Here is a 23,622-nt window from a genome sequence, read left to right on the forward strand (position 1 = left end):
ACCTCTCTGGGATGGAGCTTCCTATCTCAATGGGTGGCTAGGGTACCCGGGTAGTGGGGGCAGAGCTGTGCCACCACCTGTGTGCTGCTGAACAGAGCAGTGTGGAGGTGAGCGGCAGTGCTTGGAATCCAACACGGCACCTGCTCCCTGTGCCACCCCCGTTACCCAGTGTTGGTGGCATCCTACAGGTAAAGTGTAGACCCAGACCTCGCTGTGCCACGTAAAATGACGCGGCGGCCCAGATTAAGTTTGGCACATGTGATAGATGGTATAAGAGCACTATGCCCACCCTGTATGATGGTCACACCAGTAGGTTGACATGTCTCCTGCCACAGACAGCATGGGGCACGGTATTGTTACCCTCCTGCCCCATGTGGCCTCCAGCACCGCCGGGGCTACGGAACCCGTGTCTGCCGGCAGGGGGAGCTCTTCCGTGTGTTCCTCGCTGAGCTCCGGCTGCCCGCACGCCCGTTATCCGCACACCGCCGGCCTCCTCCCGCAGACACCATGGTGGCCAAGCAGAGGATCCGGATGGCGAACGAGAAGCACAGCAAGAACATCACCCAGAGAGGAAACGTGGCGAAGACCCTGGTGAGGGGGGCGGGGCGGCTGTGCGGAGGCGACCGGCTTTGTGTCTGCGGTCACTGGGGGCGCAGCGGCACCGGCTGGGGGTCCGGCAGGGGGTACACGACGCCCGGAGATGCTGCTGTCATCAGATGGCTGCCCAGCTGTTCACCTGCCTGCAGGTGCAATCATTGCTATTGGCTGGGATGGGACTTGTAGTTCCACAGCAGCCTATAGAGAGTGCAGCCTATAGTGATGGCTCCATTACAGGAATAGGAGATGCTCTGCCTGCTGGGGGCCGGGGACATGTGTGTACATGTGTGTATCTGTGTGTCACACCTGGGGGCCGGGGACATGTGTGTACATGTGTATATCACACCTGGGGGCCAGGGACATGTGCGTATCCGTGTGTACATGTGCGTATCCGTGTGTACATGTGCGTATCCGTGTGTGTCACACCTGGGGGCCGGGGACATGTGTGTACATGTGTGTATCTGTGTATCACACCTGGGGGGCAGGGACATGTGTGTACATGTGTGTATCTGTGTGTGTCACACCTGGGGGCTGGGGACATGTGCGTATCCGTGTGTACATGTGCGTATCCGTGTGTCACACCTGGGGGCCGGGGACATGTGTGTACATGTGTATATCACACCTGGGGGCCAGGGACATGTGCGTATCCGTGTGTACATGTGCGTATCCGTGTGTGTCGCACCTGGGGGCCGGGGACATGTGTGTATCCATGTGTCACACCTGTGGGCCGGGGACATGTGTGTATCCATGTGTCACACCTGGGGGCCCGGGACATGTGTGTATCCGTGTGTCACACCTGGGGCCGGGGACGTGTGTACATGTGTTTATCCGTGTGTCACGCCTGGGGCGTACATATCAATACTAACAACAAGAGATGCTATTGTTGCCAATAGCAACGCACCAGACATGAAACGTATTTCCCAGGGGGACATGTTGGCACCTGTATTATGGGCGTCATACTAGCACCCTATGGCGGTCTATGTCAGACTGTGGGAAGTCCGGTATTGTGACTGTCAGGCCGGCTTCATATAACTGTAAATGCTGTTCCGCTCGCCTCAACGCTACGTATTTGCGCACAGAACAATGCTTTTCTGTGGGCGTATTTTTCTGCCCACAGTACATGTATATTTGCGCGTGGCAAACAAACCCACCGATTGAAATGGCGTATTAGTTCCGGATGTGTTTTTTTTCCAAGCGGGATTGCGCAGTGTATCATGCATCTCCATACGTATTGCGCCCACATTTGCGCATCCTCCCCCTCCCCCCCCCCCCATTGAATTATATGGGGATCTTTGGTACGCAGATATGTAGAAAAATAAACCTATTTTATTTATTTTTTTGCGGGACCAAATTGCATGCGCAAAATACGGAAATCTGAACAGACCCATTGAAAGCAATAGGTTGTATCCTCTGTGTATCGTGCGCGCTGTATCCTCTGCCCGTGTGAATCCAGCCTTATACGGATGCTAAACCGCACCCCTTGTTATGTGAAATCGACAGAGGGGTCCTGCGGCCGCCCCCACGACGAGACGTTCCCCTTCAGCATAGTATTGCGTCGTGTCCATTGAAGTCCACCTGAGCGGCCCATTCACTGGAGACCTGCAGTTCTCTGCGCAGCAGCACACTCACTGAGGGGCAGCACCGAGGCCTGTTCACTCTCAGGATCACTGGGGGGCCCAGAGGTCAGGAACCCTCTTAGATGGGGAACCTATTGAAGCTTGCCCCCAATGATTGAGGGAGAGATAGACGGGCGAGTGGGCTAATCGGTAACCATGGCAACTGTATGATGCCAGACACTAAGGAGCTTATTAGCGGTGTAATCGGCTATGAAAATCCACAGTTTTTAGGCAGGAAATTTTTCCAGCAAGTGAATGATTTTTGATCAAAATTGTATCCTCACTTCTACGTATTTGGCTGAGTGTTTTCTGCACAAGTGCACCGCCTGCAGGTACCGCTGGTGTCTCATGCGCACCGCCTGCAGGTACCGCTGGTGTCTCATGCGCAGGGCCTGCAGGTACCGCTGGTGTCTCATGCGCACCGCCTGCAGGTACCACTGGTGTCTCATGCGCACCGCCTGCAGGTACCGCTGGTGTCTCAAGCGCACCGCCTGCAGGTACCGCTGGTGTCTCAAGCGCACCGCCTGCAGGTACCGCTGGTGTCTCATGCGCACCGCCTGCAGGTGCCGCTGGTGTCTCATGCGCACCGCCTGCAGGTGCCGCTGGTGTCTCATGCGCATCGCCTGCAGGTACCGCTGGTGTCTCATGCGCACCGCCTGCAGGTACCGCTGGTGTCTCATGCGCAGGGCCTGCAGGTACCGCTGGTGTCTCATGCGCACCGCCTGCAGGTACCACTGGTGTCTCATGCGCACCGCCTGCAGGTACCGCTGGTGTCTCAAGCGCACCGCCTGCAGGTACCGCTGGTGTCTCAAGCGCACCGCCTGCAGGTACCGCTGGTGTCTCATGCGCACCGCCTGCAGGTGCCGCTGGTGTCTCATGCGCACCGCCTGCAGGTGCCGCTGGTGTCTCATGCGCACCGCCTGCAGGTGCCGCTGGTGTCTCATGCGCACCGCCTGCAGGTGCCGCTGGTGTCTCATGCGCACCGCCTGCAGGTGCCGCTGGTGTCTCATGCGCACCGCCTGCAGGTGCCGCTGGTGTCTCATGCGCACCGCCTGCAGGTGCCGCTGGTGTCTCATGCGCACCGCCTGCAGGTGCCGCTGGTGTCTCATGCGCACCGCCTGCAGGTGCCGCTGGTGTCTCATGCGCACCGCCTGCAGGTGCCGCTGGTGTCTCATGCGCACCGCCCGCAGGTACCGTTGGTGTCTCATGCGCACCGCCTGCAGGTACCGCTGGTGTCTCATGCGCACCGCCTGCAGGTACCGCTGGTGTCTCATGCGCACCGCCTGCAGGTACCGCTGGTGTCTCAAGCGCACCGCCTGCAGGTACCGCTGGTGTCTCATGCGCACCGCCTGCAGGTACCGCTGGTGTCTCAAGCGCACCGCCTGCAGGTACCGCTGGTGTCTCAAGCGCACCGCCTGCAGGTACCGCTGGTGTCTCAAGCGCACCGCCTGCAGGTACCGCTGGTGTCTCAAGCGCACCGCCTGCAGGTACCGCTGGTGTCTCAAGCGCACCGCCTGCAGGTACCGCTGGTGTCTCAAGCGCACCGCCTGCAGGTACCGCTGGTGTCTCAAGCGCACCGCCTGCAGGTACCGCTGGTGTCTCAAGCGCACCGCCTGCAGGTACCGCCGGTGTCTCATGCGCATCGCCTGCAGGTACCGCCGGTGTCTCATGCGCATCGCCTGCAGGTACCGCCGGTGTCTCATGCGCATCGCCTGCAGGTACCGCCGGTGTGTCATGGGCACCGCCTGCAGGTACCGCCGGTGTGTCATGGGCACCGCCTGCAGGTACCGCTGGTGTCTCATGCGTGCCGCCTGCAGGTGCCGCTGGTGTCTCATGCGTACCGCCTGCAGGTGCCGCTGGTGTCTCATGCGCACCGCCTGCAGTTGCCGCTGGTGTCTCATGCGCACCGCCTGCAGGTACCGCTGGTGTCTCAAGCGCACCGCCTGCAGGTACCGCTGGTGTCTCAAGCGCACCGCCTGCAGGTACCGCTGGTGTCTCAAGCGCACCGCCTGCAGGTACCGCTGGTGTCTCAAGCGCACCGCCTGCAGGTACCGCCGGTGTCTCATGCGCATCGCCTGCAGGTACCGCCGGTGTGTCATGGGCACCGCCTGCAGGTACCGCTGGTGTCTCATGCGTGCCGCCTGCAGGTACCGCTGGTGTCTCATGCGTACCGCCTGCAGTTGCCGCTGGTGTCTCATGCGCACCGCCTGCAGTTGCCGCTGGTGTCTCATGCGCACCGCCTGCAGGTGCCGCTGGTGTCTCATGCGCACCGCCTGCAGGTGCCGCTGGTGTCTCATGCGCACCGCCTGCAGGTGCCGCTGGTGTCTCATGCGCACCGCCTGCAGGTGCCGCTGGTGTCTCATGCGCACCGCCTGCAGGTGCCGCTGGTGTCTCATGCGCACCGCCTGCAGGTGCCGCTGGTGTCTCATGCGCACCGCCTGCAGGTGCCGCTGGTGTCTCATGCGCACCGCCTGCAGGTACCGCTGGTGAGAGACACGGCTGCAATCTTTAGAGGCTATAGACACCTTTTGGAGGGGATAATTTTTTTCATTTAAATTCTTGCATTTTAGGGTGACAATTTTTGCAATAGGGTTTAGTTTTTTCCTCCCCCCTTTTAAAAAATCATAACTCCTTTATTTATTCAGCGATTCCACTGTATAAGGGCTTGTTTTTTTGCGGAACGAGTTGTATTTTTCAATGGTGCTATTTAATGTACTGCACAACGTTAAAAAAAATTCTAAGTGGGGTGAATTTGAAAAAAAACCCCCAGAATTCCACCATCTTTCAGTGCATCTTGTTTCTACGGCGCTAAAAACTGAAAAAAATATGACCTGATAACTTTATTCTATGGGTCGGTACGATTACTACAATACCAAACTTCTATGTTTTTTTTTTTTGCTGTAGTACTTGTATTTTTTTTCAGACATTGAATTTTTAAAAATAAATTTCTACCGCCATCTTCAGCGCGCAATAACTTTTTTATTTTTCCATTGACGTAGTTGTGCGTGGCTCATTTTTTGCGTGATGTCCTGCAGTTTACGTTTTTACCAATTCCGAATACATATGACTTATTGATCGCTTTTTTTCATTGTATTTTTTCTGGGAGACAGGGTGACTGAAAAAGTGATTTCTGGCATTCTTTATTTTTTTGTTTTCGGATGACGTTCACTGTACCGAGTAAATAATGCACAGGACGTTTACAGATGTGGCGATACCTAATATGTATTTTTCTTTTATGATTTAGATTCTTTTATTATAGATATGGCAAAGGGGGGGGGGGGTTTACACTTTTATAACTTTTCTTTTTACAATTAATAACACTTTATTGATTTTATGTTCACTTTTTTTTTTAAGCCCCCCTGGGGGACCACAACTAGCGATGCGTTGATCGCTCCTGCAGTATGACGTAATACTATAAAATGACAGGCAGTCTATTCAGCCACCACACAGGGACGGCTTGATAGGCAGTCGGCTAAGGCAGCCCTGGGGCCTTTCAGAAGGCCCCCAGCTGCCATGACACCTGTACGGCTCTCTGCGGCATATTAACTTATTCCACAAGACTTCTGCTTGATTCACAAGCTGATTGGTTGTTTGGTGAATCAGCCAACCCAAACAACCAATCAGGTTGCTGGAATTGTGATTCAGCCAACCCAAACCAGTTCCTGAGTGGGGTTGCGTATGAATGGCTACCCATACACAAGCTATAGCATATGGACAGGGTTTCCTATGCTGCTTACACAAAAGTACAGGGCTCACGCTGCATGGTATGCTGAGAAATAGAGCATGCTGCGATCTGTTTCTCGTACGTATCTACACGCAGCGTTGACACGCTAATGTGAACGGATCAATGAAAGTCCTTTTACTTTCATTGACTCCATTCACCGCTGTGCTTCGCAAATCTCGAAATCACGGTCGTGTGAATGAGCCCATATACAGTGAATATGAACGACTAAACAATTTATCGTTTGAACAAGCCAACGATGTATCTGCCTGTCTAAACGGGCTGCATGATCGAACTATGACGTAATTCGCTCGTTCAAATGATAAATCGATGTGTCTAAAAAGTCCCCGAGCCATCAGTCCAGCCTCACTGATGGATATCCTATTGAAACTTTGGCCTCATGTCCACGGGCGTGCTTTTGATGCGGAACCCAGAGCTCGCAGTTTCCTCTCGCAGATGAAAAATTGCAGCATACTCCATTTTACTGTGGTTCCCGCACAGATGGCTTCCATTAAAGTCAATGGAAGCCGCCCAACACGTGGCTCATCCACAACTGACATTGTGGACTGGCTGGGAATCCCGCAGGAAAAGCGGGAGTTTGAAAAAAAATCTGTACTACGCATGTCCGACGGTGAGCCATGCGGACCATCCGCAGTATAAAAAAGAGAAGCGGGTACGCACAGACGCCGCTGCCGCCAGGGTCGGATTCCGCTACTGGCTCCTGCTTGTGGAATCTGACCTGCCCGTGGCCATGAGGCCTTGGACTGCAGTGTCTGTATACAGTGATATGTAGAAGCTGCAGAAGACAAATGGTGGAAAATTTTTAATCAAACCCTATTGCAAAAATGATTGTCTTCCCTCAAAATACATGCATTTAAATAAAAAAAATTGTTCTCCCAAAGGTGTCCACAGCCTTTAATTTTCTTATGTAGTTTTGAAAGCTGAAGTTGAACTCTTGTTCTTAAAGGGGTATTCCCAGTATGACATTGGTTGCTCAGTGTGTTCTGTATTTAAAATCATTAATCCTTGCAAATGTAGCAGTCCTGATTTCTCACCCCCTAAACATTCCACTGTCTCTTTACGTTTGGTTGCCCCTGGATACGTCCTTCAGCAGTTCTTCACTCTGGTCGAGCATGCTCAGTTCATCTTGCTTTCTATGTAGTTGCTTTGTTCTGGTCTTCAGCACACAGGATGAGTATGGGCAGAACTGGCTGTATCTGCGCTCTTCTCTTCTCATCTCCCTTCCTCTGAAAAAAAAAAAGGTTAACCATTTCGTATGCACAGGTACAGGTCAGTCAGTCTTACCAGGACTTTGAGAGAGAAGTTTTGCAGAGCTCCTGCTGCTCCCCTTTTCACACTGTGTAAATAAGGGTACTTTTTCAGGGGCCGATAGTTCCCAAATAATCATTTAAACAAGCTGTTACGGATGACTGTCAGCCTGTATGACCCGGCACCTGACTAGGTACAGAGCGAGAAGCCGCTTAGTTGTCGCAAATCGTTGCGTTTCAGCTCATTGAAAGGGAACGACTAGTCAGCGACTTATCACTCAGTATAAACAGGCAGTTGTTCATCTTTGACCGACAGCCTGTTTGCAGTGAATGGAGGCGGGTGGCCGGGACAGATTTCCGGCGTGCTCCACCTCCATTTATTGAATGACTATCGCTTCTGTGTGAAAGTGCAGATAGTTGTCCGGTCTAAAACCACCATTAAAAGGTTTTTCAGTGAAATACTATTGATGACGTATTCTCAGAACAGGTCATCAATAGTTGATCGGCTGGGGTCCATCGCTTGGGACCATGACCGATCAGCTGAGCGGGCGCATGCTGTCAGTGCCGCAATAACACAGAGGTCGGAGTGGGAGCCTCCCTGCTGACCTCTGTGTAGTGGCTGGCGCTTGTAACTGCAGGCACAGCTCTCTCATTGAAATCAACGCGAGATGTACCAGCAGTCACAAGCGCCGGCCACTACACAGAGGTCGGCGCAGAGACTTCCCCTCCAAATACAAAGAGCTCAGAGCGGAAGCCCCGCGCCAACCCCCTTATGTGTCCGATGTATTATGCTCGTATTTTTTATGCCTATTTGCTTATTGTGTTAAATCCCCAAATAGCTTATATAGTTTATAGCGTATTATGCAGCAAAATGAGACCTACTGTGTTTGCTCTTTGCTAATGCGCACATGAAAAAAAATGTAGGTGTGAGCGGCCCAGTATAAATCAATGGGCTTTTAGCACTGTGCATTTCGCGCCTAAAAAAAATGTGCGTAATATGCAGTCGACATATTCCCATGTGACTGACCCCTTAGGCTCAGGTGAAGAACAAAGAGTTAATCTGCTCCTATAAACCGTTTCAGTGCACCCTTTTAGATTAGGGTTACTGGTAAATGAATGGAGGTGGGAGGTGATGCAGGTGCTTCTGTGAACTGTAGTTCCCCAGTTACAGATGCTGGTCATGTGACTGAGCAGGACCACCCTGCTTGCTAAGTATAGTAAACTTCACTAACTGGAGTAGCAGAATCTAAGTACATAGAAGGGAGGCACATCGGAAGCTCACTGGGGCACGTAACATTCTAGTTAATGATGGTATTGGGCTTTTTAACAAAGATGTTGGATTGTGGGAAAGACACTTTAAGGGTTGAATTTGAATTCAATTGAAATCATGAAAGCCCTACACAGTATGTTCTGCTTCTACAGCACGGAAAAGTAGTGTTGCCTATGACAACCCAGCCGTCTTAGTCGGTTTTCACGCCGAGCCGATATACGTTGTCCTCATGTGCAGGGGGGGGAGGATGGAAGAGCCAGGAGCAGGAACTGAGTTCCCGTCCCCTCTCTGCCTCCTCTCCGCCCCTCTGCACTATTTGCAATGGGGATCATAACAGGTTCCCCACTCCTAGAGGAAGTTGGCAACAGTCACAAATTGTCTTCGGTTGTAGATAATGTCTCTAACCACAGATTAATGTACACTCAGGTCTTTAGCAATGCTTTTGTAGCCTTTTCCAGCTTTAGACATCTGAAGGGCCTTTTCACACGGTTTTCCTAGGGACGCAGTAGAATTTTCCGCTTTGGAATTCTGCAACATAATCTGCAGGGCTAACTGCATTTTTCGTCAAACATCTTTTGCCAATTATCTCTTGAAGAAATGAATACAGAGGTTTTTCTCCCTGTACTGTAACTGTTTAAGCATTGTGCTCAATAAAAGATAGGAACGATACAACGGTTTGTGTGTTATTAGCTTGAGCCTCCTACAACAATCTGTTTGAAAATCAGTCGAATAGTGCAGCATGATGCACTACTACTTTTGGGAACATGCTGGAGGGCATGATGGAAGCCAGAGACACCCCATTATTTTTCAATAGGGTCCACCTGGTGCTGTTTGGTTCCTTCATATGACATATCTGGCTTTCCATTTTTCTAAGTTGTAACAGAGCTGAAAGCAAAATGCTGATCTGAACATAGACTAAAAGCAAGACTCTAAGGGCTCCTTCACACTGGCGTGGGCGATACCCGGCCGTGAATCACAGCCCGATATCGCCCTCACCATCCATGTGAAAGCCCCATGGATGTGAGGTGTTTTCATGTGAAAATAGCCTCTTATCACTGCATGGATGAAAGGAAGCCCCTCAGAGGATCGCGGTGTTCTCACATTGCTTTCAAAGGGGATGGCGCTGCTGCCACCGACCCCATGGGACTGCGATGCGAGATCTCGCAGCCTCCAAAAACAGAACAGAGATGGAAAGCCTGGACAGAGGGAAAACACTAGTGTGAATGAGCCCTAAGAAAAAGGTGACGTTTTATAGCCATATTGCTGTGTATTACCATGTACTAATATAGTGATATTATTACACTGAATAGCCACTTTATTAGGTCATTTTGTGCCGAGAAGAATAGAGTGGTAGACTGCAATATTCTTTCCAGCACAAAATGCCAGTAATGAAGTTGAGACATGCCGGAATGGAGACCTATTGATCTCCGTTTCAGCTGTTTTCATTAATGGCCATGATAGGTTCCCATCCAATGGTACCATTTTCAGGATTTTAAACAGAAACCCTGATGGGACCCCTGGACAGAGCAAATCATGAGGTGTGAACAGAGTCATACACACACCCATCTAGTAGCACAATGAACCTTTTATGGCCTTCAGAATTGCAGCAATTAGTCATAGATGCCATTGGGTGTTGAAATTGTTCTGTAGAATAATTGGCCCAAGTGGACAGGATAACTTGTTGTAGCAAATTAAATGGAGGTACCAACAAGCTCTGAACAGCTGACAGGAAGGGTTCATCAATTCATGATGCTTGCTCCAAATTCTGATCTCTCATCATGATGGTGCAACACAAATCTGGATATATATCTGATGAGGCAGTGTTTTTCCACTGCTCAGTGATCCAATCTTTGCCCATTTGGGTCTTGCATTTCTGTTACTCTTGGGCCCCATTAAGATAACATACGGTTAGTGCAGATTCCATACCAAAATTTGCACCATTTTAGTATTCAGTTGCTGAATTGGATGGATATTTGAAATCTGCATCTGTGGGGAAAAAATGAACAGCCTCGGACTTCTACTGTGTAGTAAGTGTCAAAAAATCTGACAAGGATCTGACACACAACCATGTGAATATGCCCTAAGACAGCAAAGGCATTTTACGGGTTTTCTGCTGTTACAAGTTGAGTATTCAGACATATTAGTTGGAGCACCAGTGCTGTATTTAGCTGCAATTTGCATGACCCTGCACCACCTGTTTGTCAAAACGATTCTTGACATCCTCCTCTGACTCCTTTTGTCGACGAGTTATTTATATCCACAGGATCCCCTTTTGCTGGATGGTTTTCCTCGATTACACACCATTCTCGGTATACTCAACACCACTGCACGAGAAAACCCCACAAGGTTGGTAGTTTTTGAAATACTGGCCCCAGCTAGTCTAGCACCGATGAGCATGTCTTGTTCGAAGTCACTCAGATCATTTGATTTTTCCAGTTCTAATGTGAATTCACACTAAAATTGATCCAAGGAAAACTTGGTCACTTGATTTTAGGGTGAAGTCACACGAACGTATATCGGCTCGGTTTTTACGCTGAGCCAATATACGTTGTCCTCGTGTGCAGGGGGGCGGAGGATGGAAGAGCCAGGAGCTGGAACTGAGCTCCCAGCCCCCTCTCCGCCCCTCTGCACTGTTTGTAATGGGAAGAGGCGGGGCGGGGCTAAATTCCGTGGATTAGCTCCGCCCCCGTCCCACCTCTCTCCATTGCAAATAGTGCAGAGGGGCGGAGAGGAGGCAGAGAGGGGGTCGGGAGCTCAGTTCCTGCTCCTGGCTCTTCCATCCTCCCCCTCCTGCACACGAGGACAACGTATATCGGCTCGGCGTGAAAACCGAGCCGATATACGTTCGTGTGACTTCACCCTTATGGTCATGTGTCTACTTTCCATACAGTGAAGCCCCAATCCCAAAAGGACAGGTGACTCAAATAAAGTGGCCATTCAGTGTAGTTTTAATAGTAACTCTGGTATAATTTGGGTGCTTTCACATGAATTAAATGAAGCCGAGCGGATATATAATGCTGTGCGTTGGATCAGTAGACCCCCAGTCAGGCCAGGACACTTATCTGTAATATGAGTGCCAAAACTTTGTGGCTTCTGCAGTCTCATAATTGTCGTAGCCATCTGAGCTCCAATCATTGCTGTCTTCTTATGTCTTAAGGGCCTGTCGTGCGGTAGGGAAAAGTGCAAAGAATTCTAAGAAACAGCATGCAATAGTTACTTTGTAAGACAATAAATATGTATAGTATGCAATAAACTGAAATAGAATAAGCGAGTAGCAATAAGACAGGATGATATAATCCCATGTAAGTAGTAAAAAGTTCTTTGGAAGTAGTAACTATATAGAGCAGGAAAAGTGGCCAGTAACCCTGTTTATTAGTTAATTGACATTTTTGCTGTTTCACATATCGCCTAACTTCTTGACTCATTGGCTCTGATGTCCCATACATGAGAGCTGCATCCTGCTAAGTAATTCCCCCCTTACACCCTGTGGTTGGCATTTTTTTTAAGTTTAGGCACGGTTCTTTTGTTGGTGCACTTTCTTAAAGCCATATTTGTGGCCCATGTTCTTAGAGATGTGCACTCAGGATGCGAGGAGGATTTTTTTTAAGCCACCCATAATAAGCAATGAAGAATAGAAAACTATTTATTCATGTTTGACAGATACACACTTGTATACACGTGTCACAGTTGTCACCTCGTCACTATTCACAACAATCTATCAAAGCAGGACTCTTCCAAATAACTAGTGGTTCATCATCTCTCCTCTATCAAAATTCCTACCGGGTTAGAATTACATAGTGCCTTTTGACACGTTATCGGCGGAAGTTTTCATTTTTCTTTACATTCTTTTTTTTCTAATTGTTGTTAGCTACGTGGTTTGGGGGATACACGTTTAATTGCAAAATCGTACAATTATTCCGGTTACATTTTAACATAATGCCCTTCTAACTTGAGTTGTGCTGCCCAATCACGTAATCCAGTTCACCCACATGATTTTTCCATGATGTGCCATTCACTTCGGAGTACATGGCTTCCTGCCATTACGCCAAACGGCATGTCATCAATGATGTCTTCATACCACAAAGGCCGAATCTTCTGAAGCTCTTCTGAATGCCTTCCAGCCATTACTATGAACGACGCAGGAACCATGTATACCATGGAAGAAAGACTATGTGGGACAATTGGATCACGAGATCGGGCTGCTTAACAATAACAGGTTATTGAGACAGAATGTATATTCTACAGTACTATTTCTCAGGGTGCACGATAGAAGGTATTGTGTCAAAATGTAACCAGACAGCTCTTTTAAGAGAATATGCTTTATTAGCTGCAGGATTTTGCAGGTAAATGGCAGTTTATCCTCAAAACTGCACCACTGCCAAAATCCTTCATATGCCCCTGTATGGAATTGGAAACAGAGAGGTAAATTTGAGGCTTCTTTGGGGCTGTGGAATCTGTACAAATGCACCAATTCTAACTCCAGATTCAAAATAGAAATGCAGAATATTAATATATATATATACACATTGCCAAAAAAAAAATCAAGCCCCTAGAAGAAGTTGTCGTTTTGCTGCAAAACTCAGCATACAGTTTCATCTCAGACAGATATACAAATGATTAGAGTTGTGGTGTGAATATACGAATGGTCTTACCACCTGAGGCCCTAAATGTGGTACCACCCTTGGCCTATAAAAAGGCTCTCAGAGGCTCCTTCTGTGTAGTGACCTCTTTTTCCGCTTGTGTAGAGCTTGTTAACCACTAGACGCCTCTGCGACGCGGAGACGAGATTTTACCCAGTTACCAGAGTTTGAGAGGGGGTATTAATGGAATACGAGAAGCTGGATGGTCGTATTGATGAATTGTTGCCACCTGGGCCGTTCTGACCAGACTGTTAAGAGATGTTGGGACCAATGGTTGTGTGAGGGCACACAAGGTGCCCCAGCTCAGGATGCCCTCAACAGACTACCAATAGAGAGGATCATCTGACAAGGACAATCAGCTTAAATTGTTGCATTGTCCACCATCCAGAGACAGTTAACACCATCATTACAGGCCCCTCCGCCTGTCGGAATCATTTCTGGGCTTTTGGCTGAATGACATTTGGTCTTACAGCGTCCATTACTTGTACTGCCTTTGACACCCACCCACTGTAGCCTCAATTTGCTGTGGTGCTGTGAACAACGAAATTGGACTACTATGGAGTAGAAATGGTTTGCCTTCAGCAATAAATCCATGTTTATTTTGGGACTGACGACTGTTCTGTTTGTATCTGGAGTCCTAGTGGTGAGTCCCCCCAATCCTGCCTTTGCTGTGGATTGGCGCACTGCCCCTATGATGTTGTGATGGTCTGGGGTGGCCATCGCATATGAAAGTCAGTCACCCCTAGTAGTGTTACGAGGGACAATGACTGCCCAGTGATATATTCAGGGCATCCTGCAGCCACATGTGTTCCTCTCATGGCGGCTTCCAAGAGGTATCTTCCAGCAATATATTGCTCTGCTGCACACACAAGGGGTCACAGGAGCCTCCACAACATTGACACATTTCCACGACCTGCCCAGTCACCAGATTTATCTCCAATAGAACATGCATGGGACTATCTGGGATGCCAACTTTGACATCCTACGAGTTTGCACGATCTAGAGGCTCAGTTACAACAAATGTAAATCAATATGCAGCAGAATACCATACGGAACATATCACATCTTGCATCAAAGCTGGCGGTGGCCCAACAGGGTACTAGAACCTCCCTTCAATGGGGTCAGGTTTTTTGCAATAAATTATCTGTCTGCACTGATATTGTAAGCACTTATATCAATGTTACAATCACACCAAGAAAGTTTAATTATATTCCCACAACTTCTTCTAGGGGCTTGATTTCTTTTCTTTTTTTTAATCTCTTACTATGGATATCTCTTTTTTTGACAGTGAGTGTAGATTAAGCCTGATAGTACTATTTTTCTCCAGTAAATGTATTGTTACTGTTTATTATAAATGAACCATTTAGAAGAGGGTGAAAGTTGGAGTCATAGTGTGAAAAAATAGAGGAGTTGGAAATTTTGCTTACTGACTCCACAAATCTGCCATTTGTGAACATACTTTTACAATATTACCTTGTTGCACATTAACGTCCAAAACATAGGAAATGCTGGAGGGCAGGGCAAAAACCGGATGGACCATGTTGTAGAGTTCCGCACCATTTGATTCCACCATTGGATGGATTCAGAGATTCTGTTTTCCTTGCTTCGTCAAGCCCACTGAATCCTGAATGGAAACACGAATGCAAATATGAAAGTGGCATAGAAGCAAGAGGAGAATACCTCCGTACATGTCGAGTCAGATGGAGCTTGACACAGATTTATTTTTCTGTTGGATTCATACAGAACTAATAGAAAAAACCATCTGTATGCCCCAGTATGAAATTGGAGGTATTCAGTGAAGGTCCCAAGTAGTTCTATGTCAGCCCTATTATGGCTGTATGCATGAGGTCTTACATTAGTCATTGTAGTCTTTCTAGAGTGTGTAGCATAAATCTTCTGAATCACATCTGCAGCTACCATAGTACATATTTTGCAGTTATTCTGCACACAGAGTATATATTACTGCATAGGCACATTGGTAAAAGTTGGGTGATTTTAAACCCCTTAGGCACTCCTTATGCCCCTGTATGGTGCTTCTGTGAAAAAAAAGTTGTGTGCTGTATTATGGAGGTATTCTCTTTGATATGGCATTCAATTGAACATGCAAAGATTCCTCATTTCATACATAATTTGTGAGAGAGAAAAAACCTAGCCAGCCTCTATATAAAACTGAGCACATGGACTTTCCATATAGGCCCATAGAATACTACTACACAGACATATATGAAAACACTAAGTCAGTGTTTCAACTCAAGTATACTAACAGGTCATGATCACAGCAAATTCCATAGAGAGAACACATGTGCTTATACAATTTCCAAACCAAAATTCTGAAACATTACCTGTTGGGATATTTAAAGAGGTTTTCCAGTTGTAACCTATTGATAGCCTATCCTCAAGATCCTGGTACGCTCGGCAATCAGTTGTTCTCTGGGCTGGAGCACTCATGAGTTGCTTTCTTTAGGGAATAGAGAGCTCTGTTCCCACTGTACAATCTTGGTATTACAGACCAAGTTCCTATTCGCTTTAACAGCCTGTAATACCAAGCCTGGCCACTGCAGTGGGAATGGAGCTGTCTGCTTCCTGCAGAAAAAGGCTTAGTGCATGAGCATACCACATTAGAGAACAGCTGATCAGTGAGGGACCTGGTACCAGGTCTACTATTGATGACCTGTCCTGAGAATAGACCATCAAAACTTTACAACTGGACAATCCCTTTAAGGAGTGGAGTTAAGAAACATTGCTAAAAGGGATGCCTACCTTTGCTGGCATCATGTGTTGCAAAGAGCGGGTTGAATAGAATTCTCAGTAACTTGACAGAAGTTCATTTCCGGGTCTTCCACTTACCGGGTATTTTCTGGGAGAAATGCTAATCAATACATACATAATGGTGGTATAATAGACCTTTTTTTAACACTTTGTATGTTTGTATTTTTTGGACAGACATATACGGTAATTTTCACACTCATATTCTAAATTCTTTTTTCCACATTTTAGAGACCACAAGAAGAGAAATATCCTGTAGGACCATGGCTACTGGCACTGTTTGTATTTGTTGTCTGTGGATCAGGTATGAATATGAAGCAAATCCAGATGTAAGATAATTATGAAATCAGCATTAGTTGTCAGCAGAAGTCAACTTTTCATAAAGTATTGTATTTTTCAGTCCATGTGGCACATAAGGTGAAAGCTTTGATTCTTATATAGCTGCATATGGAAAGCTGGATACTTTTTATCTGTCATCGTATTTGTAATTATATATATATACTAGCTTACCCGTCGCGCGTTGCTGCGAAGAAATACATACATACATACATTTGTTTTTATATAGCTAGTGTAGTAATGCATAAAGCACAGACAGACAGACATACATTCATTTTTATATATATAGATGACATCAGAAAGTGAGAGAATTAGATTCCGTATGTAAAATTTGGACGCTAATTCTTTGGCGCTTAGAATAGAATAATCGAGTTGGGACCCTTGAACTTTTCCTATTTATGACATAATCAATGCTCGTGCCAAATTTCAAGTTTCTATGACATTGGGAAGTGAGAGAATTAGATTCCATACGTAAAATTTGGACGCTAATTCTTTGGCGCTTAGAATTGAGTAATCGGGTTGGGACTCATTACCTTTTCCTATTTATGACATAATTAATGCTCGTGCCAAATTTCGAGTTTCTATGACACCGTGAAGTTAGAAAATTCGATTCCATACGTAAAATTTGATCACCAATTCTTTTGCGCCTAGAATTGAATAATCGAGTTGGGACCGATTAGCTTTTCCTATTTATGACATAATCAATGCTCGTGCCAAATTTCGAGTTTCTATGACATTGGGAAGCGAGAAAATTAGATTCCGTACGTAAAATTTGGACACTAATTCTTTTGCGCATAGAATTGAATAATCGAGTTGGGACCCATTAGCTTTTCCTATTCATGACATATTCAATGACCGTGCCAAATTTCAAGTTTCTATGTGAGAAAATTACATTCCTACGTAAAATTTGGACGCTAATTCTTTGGCGCATAGAATTGAATAATCGAGTTGGGACCCATTAGCTTTTCCTATTTATGACATATTCAATGCTCGTGCCAAATTTCACGTTTCTATGACACCGGAAAGTGAGACGTACGTAAAATTTGGACGCTAATTCTTTGGCGCTTACAATTGAATAATCGAGTTGGGACTCATTAGCGTTTCCTATTTATGACATATTCAATGCCCGTGCCAAATTTCAAGTTTCTATGTGAGAAAATTACATTCCGTACGTAAAATTTGGACGCTAATTCTTTGGCGCATAGAATTGAATAATCGAGTTGGGACCCATTAGCTTTTCCTATTTATAACATAATCAATGCTCGTGCCAAATTTCAAGTTTCTATGACATTGGGAAGCGAGAAAATTAGATTTTATACGTAAAATTTAGACGCTAATTCTTTGGCACTTACAATTGAATAATCGAGTTGGGACCCATTAGCTTTTCCTATTTATGACATAATCAATGCTCTTGTCAAATTTCATGTTTCTACAACATCGGGAAGTGAGAGAATTACTGGCAATGATGGAAATAGAACGATCTACGTGGGGGGGTCGTAACTGTCGACGACGCTCGCACGCGCGCCATTTATCGTAGCATAAATGTACTATGCCTATAATCTTCCCAGGAGTGTACTCAACAACTTCCCAAAGTTTCATGGCGATCGGATGAATGGTGTAGTAGCGCATAAAGGACAAACAGACAGACAGACACACACACACACAGACATACATTCAATTTTATACATATAGATGTGAGGGCACAAATGTGGTCATAGTGGTCAGCCTCTTTAGCCTTCCTGTTGATCGTTGCTTAATATTATCTTAATCTTCAGAGTTGGAATACACATTTGTCATGATACTTTTATATTTTGTATCAAGTTTTTCTGTTAAATACACAGATCAGCTATAACATGAAGCCCACCTGCCTAATATTGTGTAGGTTCCCCTTGTGCTGCCAAAAATGGCTCTTACCTACTGAGACATGGACATTACAAGACCTCTGGAGATAAGACACCAAAACGTTAGCGGTACATGCTTTAACTCCTGTAAGTTGCGAGGTGGGGCCTTCATGTTTCGGACTTTTTTTTTCAGTACATCCCACAGATGCTTGATCACATTGAGATTTGTGGAATTTGGAGACCCAGCAACACCTTAACCTGACGTGTTCCTCAAACCATTCCTAAACATTTTTACAGTGTGTAGGGCACAATATTCTGCTGAAAATGATACTGCCATTAGGGAATGCAATTAAGTAGTGTACTTAGTCTGTACAGTGTTTAAGTATATAGTACGTGTCAAAGTAACATCCACCTGAATGCCAAGACCCAAGATTACCTGCAGAAATGTGCTGCTGACAATGTAGCAATACTCTGGGAATAGTCAGCAATACTTCCAAGAAGACAATGCGTCTTGTCACAAATCCAACACTGTTTTATGGTGGTTTGTTGGTACGGATGTTCCATGATTGGACCGACCTGAACCCTACTGAACATCTTTGGGATAAACTGGACATCAAGTCAGGAAATATGAACAGCGTCCATCTTTGAAAGATCTCGTTAAACATTTTCCAAGGATGAAGGGAAGTACCAGCTGAAGCGTATCAGACGTTAGTAGAAAGTATGCCATGGAGAGTATCCAATGTTAGTGGGGCCTCTGCCCTATTACGTTTTAACATATGTAAATAAGTACTGCTTTTGATTCTTGCTCAAGTGTGCAATTACTTTTGGTAGGAAAGTGTATCATAGTAGTTCAAGATCTTGTGTAAACTAAGAAGCTCTCTATTGCATTGTAGACTGATGTGCAACACCCCAGAGACATACCCCAGACACTTGACCAACATAAAGAGCTGGGGGGGATAAGTGTTGGCTTGTCACGGCAGCACTTACCAGACTCTCTTCCCGCAGGGATGACACGTAGCCAAGGCCAGAGCTGGACTGCAGGCCACCTTCGACACCCCTAGGATAGGGCATGCCAATAAACGGGATGATGGGGGTAATGGTTATCACGCATGACGCCACTGTTCTTACACATCGGTATGGTACACAGCGGAGAATAAACACAGAGACTTGTGTATAGTACCTCGGGTCCCCAGGAACGGTTAGGGCACGGTATAACTTTGCTTGATAAACTTTGGCAAACAATTATGCACAGTAATGCAGGTACAATTCTTTACAAAGAAAGTAGAACAGAGCTCAGAGGTCAGGGAGGATACACAGGATGAAACCGGTCCTACAGTCTGCGTTATCTGTACAGTACCGCTCCTGGATTGGGAGCACTTCGGAGGAGGAAAGGGTGTAGGGGTCACTCCACAGACACTCTGGCAGCAATTATTTACTTAAAAGATTAGCTCTGACACCCCGCACGGGAGACGCGTGGGTGTGACTTGTATCGTACTTCTGCGCGGTGATCCTAACTTTGGATGGCCGCGCAGGAACAACTTGTGGTTTAGAATTAGTACCTTTACGATGAACTTCTCTATACAAAATTACTTATGAATGCTTTCTCTTATGGGTTTTGGGACTCACTCCATTCACATCCAGACTTCAGTCGCTACGGGATATCTCCTCTTTTCCTCCCTCTTCACCTACGTGGAAGCTGAAGGTGCTTCCATGAGGCTCTATCTTGGGTCAGGAACTCCCGCTCGGATTGAAGACAGAACTCTTTTCCTGCTTTCAAGCACTCCTATTTATACCTTCACTCACACCACATAAAATACTGATACATTTACAGGCAGGCTATGTTTTTTTATGAAAGTTAACCTCTCAAGCGCTGTAGCTGTGCAACACATACTGGAAATGACAAGACAGGCTTGCACAGTGCATCTACATAGGACAAACATGCATGACATTTATGGAGGGGACCAGGATGGTGTTCTGGCCCACTACAGATGAATCAGTTTGAAGTTTGCAGTATGCGTGACGTAAAGGGGTTGTACAGTATTAGGAAAACATGGCTGATTTCTTTGACATAGCACGACAGCTCAGCCTCAAGTGACTGGAAACCCACACAACCTGGGGACAGGTATGGTGCTATTTAAGAAAGACATCACTTTTTGCTATTCCTGTCCAACCCCTTTAAAGGGGTTCTGTCATTAAAGAACAAAAATTTTATGTCATTAAATAACAGTCAGGCACGGAGTGTCGAGCTATTGCAGAGACCGCTCATGTCCCCTGTCTCTGCAATAGATCAGCATTCCTTCACAGGGACGTGACCTTCACTGACCTGCCGGAAGTAAAATGCGAGGAATGCCGGCTTCATAACAAGCAGAATAGAATCCAGACGGCTTACGGGGGACTGCTTAAGATCAGTGAGGAGAAGATGTGGTAAGGAGTCTGACAGGGGGAGGAATAGGTGAGTATTAGGGATGAGCGAGTATACTCGCTAAGGCACTACTCGCTCGAGTAATGTGCCTTAGCCGAGTATCTCCCCGCTCGTCCCGAAAGATTCGGGTGCCGCCGTGGGGTGGGGAGCTGCGGGGGAGAGCAGGGAGGAACGGAGGGGAGATCTCTCTCTCCCGCCCGCTCTGCCTCGCTCCCCGCCGCAACTCACCTGTCAGCTGCGGCAGCCCCCGAATCTTCAGGGACGAGCAGGGAGATACTCTGCTAAGGCACATTACTCGAGCGAGTAGTGCCTTAGTGAGTATACTCGCTCATCCCTAGTGAGTATAGATTTTTTTTTTTTGTTATGACAAAACCCCTTTAAGTATATCTTGCAATTGTCTCAATAAGTGCATTCCAGTTATGTTCTCTTGGTCTAGAAGTTATAAAAACCTAAATATGAAAAGTGCATAGGACTGAGTGATAGGCACCCTGAGATGTACATCAGGGTGTAGTAAAAAATCAGAGACCTACGGTCAAGAGGCTTGTGAAAGTGATGAAAAAGAATAGATAGCAGTACATGTACCACAAGATTCTGATTGTAGCATCTTAAAGCAGCAAATCACATGTGAAGGATACCCAAGAGCAAATTAAGTGTTCCAAGTATCTATTATTCCCCAGGAACCTATTGGCTATTATTGAAAGGATTTGGATGTTGGATTTGGCTAGCTTCCATACCTATGAAGCAAATTCTTAAAACAGGTAATAAAAGTCTGATCAGTGTTAGTCTCACCGCTGAGAATCCCACTGATTCCTAGAACAGTGGGTTCTGTGTCCCCCTCTCCAACTTACTGCACCCCCACAGTGATGAAAAGGTTTAATGGAGCAGTGGTAGAGCACACATGAGCTGCAGGATGTCCTGAAAATATGGCTGAGCTGTCATTGTCTCTTGTATCTAGGGATGACTGACTGTCATATGCGATGGCCCCCCAGACCATCACATCAGCAGTGGGGGCAGTGTGCCGCTCCACAGCAAAAGCAGGATTGAGGCGCTCACCCCAAGGTCATCGTCCATGCCCAAACTAAACCTGGATTTGTCGCTGAAGACAACCTGGTTCCACACTGTAGCAGTCGGTTTTATTGTTCACGACACCACTGCAAATGAAGGCGATGGTGGGTGTATGTCACAATCAGTACACATAATGGACACCGTGAGACCAAATGTCCTTCAGCCAAGCGCCTGGAATCGGTTCATAGACATAGGCGTCTGTAACAATGGTGCCACCTGTCTCTGATGGTGGGCTATGAAACAGTTGGAGCTGCATGTACTTATCATACAATCAAATGATCTTCTCTACTGCTGGTCTGTCGAGAGCGCCCTGAGCTTGGCCGCCTTGTGTGTGTGCCCTCATGCATCCACTGGTCCCAACATCTCCTAACAGTCTTCTCAGAAGGGCCCAAGTGACAGACAATTCGTTGATACGACCATTCAGCTTCTTGCTTCCAATAATACGCCCCCGCTCAAACTCTGTGAACTTGGCAAAATGCCTTTTCTGATGATTTATCCTCAGGATAGGTTAACAATGTTCGACTGGTGAGGGTCCAGAGCCCGGACTCGCCACTAATCACTTTGCAGGAACCACTCTGCGCTTGAACCAGCACACCTCCGTACACTTTGTAGTGGTTCAAAATGGTATTGCAGCTCCTCTACGTTCAGGATTGAGCTGGCAGTAGCATATTTTTAGGTACATTGGCTACCTTACTCCTGGAAGTTGTCCACCCCTGATTTCTAACAGATGCAGTAGTGCCCAGTATAATTAGCACAGCCTGCGGGCACGTGATCTTTACATGCTGAGTAATCATGTACAGCACAGTTGGTATAAATGCCAGGTACATGTCACATTACATCAGATAGGTTCCCTGAACAATCTGTGCAGTGTTCACACTCCATAACTGCTGCAATATGACAGATAACTGTTATTAATGTTCATGCCAAGTGTAGATTTGCCAAGTCTGTAGCTGCCAAGTTCTTCTATTGTTTTTACACTGAATAACATCAATCATGGCATAATATCATTTATCAGATCACTGCATCTTAAAGAGCCCTGTCAAATTATATATGTTATCAAAGTCCTTGATTTCTACAAAAACAGTTTTTCCTTTTTTTTCTCTTCATGGTCTTCTATGTAAGCAATATGTTATTGTCATTATTAGCTGCATCTATGGACTTTCTATATTGTCTTTCAAATATTGGCTTATAAATAGAGTGCGTTTGTAAGTGGGCATCACTGATAGTCTTTAGACTGCGCCTGCATCCAGGTTAGGTGGGGAGGGGAGGGGAGTGGTGGAGATATGAAGGAAACAGTAGTCTGGCCAGCAGCCAAGCCAGCCACACTAGTAGGATTCTGGAAATGAAGTAAACTGGAGAGGCAAGGGGCACATGATGGAAAAGATACAAAATCACAGCAGCAATCTTGTATATTATACTTATTTACACACACACTATATATATATATATATATATATATATATATATATATATATATATGAAATTTCTGATGCATAAAACTCCAAATCATGCTGAGTAAATGGCTGCTTTATTAGAGTGCATAAGGGGACAGCGCAATATTCATTAGTTGTCTCCTTGCACAATTACGAATTCTCTGTATGCTTCTATTAGTTTGATACACATCTACTGAATTCAATATATTTAAGATATTCTATATAATTAGTGCAGATATGCATGTAAGTGGATATTGATCCATGGTGGTCACATTGAGGGGGCTCAGATATATCCCTTAAATTCATTTCCATGCCACAGCTTATTACATTCAATGCCCTGTGTCCTTCATATGTGCTGGAGAGGCAGCTATTCCATAAGGTACAGCAGCCGGCAAGTAAGTGCGCTCAGCTGTTTTTTTGCATATCCTCTTCACAATAATGGAGCGTGACAACACCATGCAAACAAGGGACAATTGCGCCTGTTGCTGGGATTGGTGCATGTCCGAGCTGACGGACTCCCACCAGTAAAATATTAGTGACATTGATTTACTACGGCCATGCACAGTGAGAAAACCCTTTTACACACATCGACTATCAGTAGAAAAATCGCTCAAACAAGCAATTTCAAGAACTAGTCTTCCTGTGTG

General features: G+C 46.3%; 1 protein-coding gene across 1 annotated transcript in view; it reads left to right on the plus strand.

Annotated features, from left to right (window-relative positions):
- Positions 1 to 481: 481 nt before the first annotated feature.
- Positions 482 to 23,622, plus strand: part of SERP2 (stress associated endoplasmic reticulum protein family member 2) — a 30,816-nt gene continuing 7,675 nt past the window's right edge. The window contains exons 1-2 of the mRNA XM_066581850.1: positions 482 to 591; positions 16,110 to 16,182. Of these exons, the coding sequence (XP_066437947.1) occupies positions 508 to 591; positions 16,110 to 16,182 (157 nt within the window). The 5' untranslated portion in view covers positions 482 to 507. The remainder of the gene's footprint in view (positions 592 to 16,109; positions 16,183 to 23,622) is intronic.

Source organism: Eleutherodactylus coqui, chromosome 1, assembly GCF_035609145.1.
Source record: "Eleutherodactylus coqui strain aEleCoq1 chromosome 1, aEleCoq1.hap1, whole genome shotgun sequence".
NCBI lineage: Eukaryota > Metazoa > Chordata > Amphibia > Anura > Eleutherodactylidae > Eleutherodactylus > Eleutherodactylus coqui.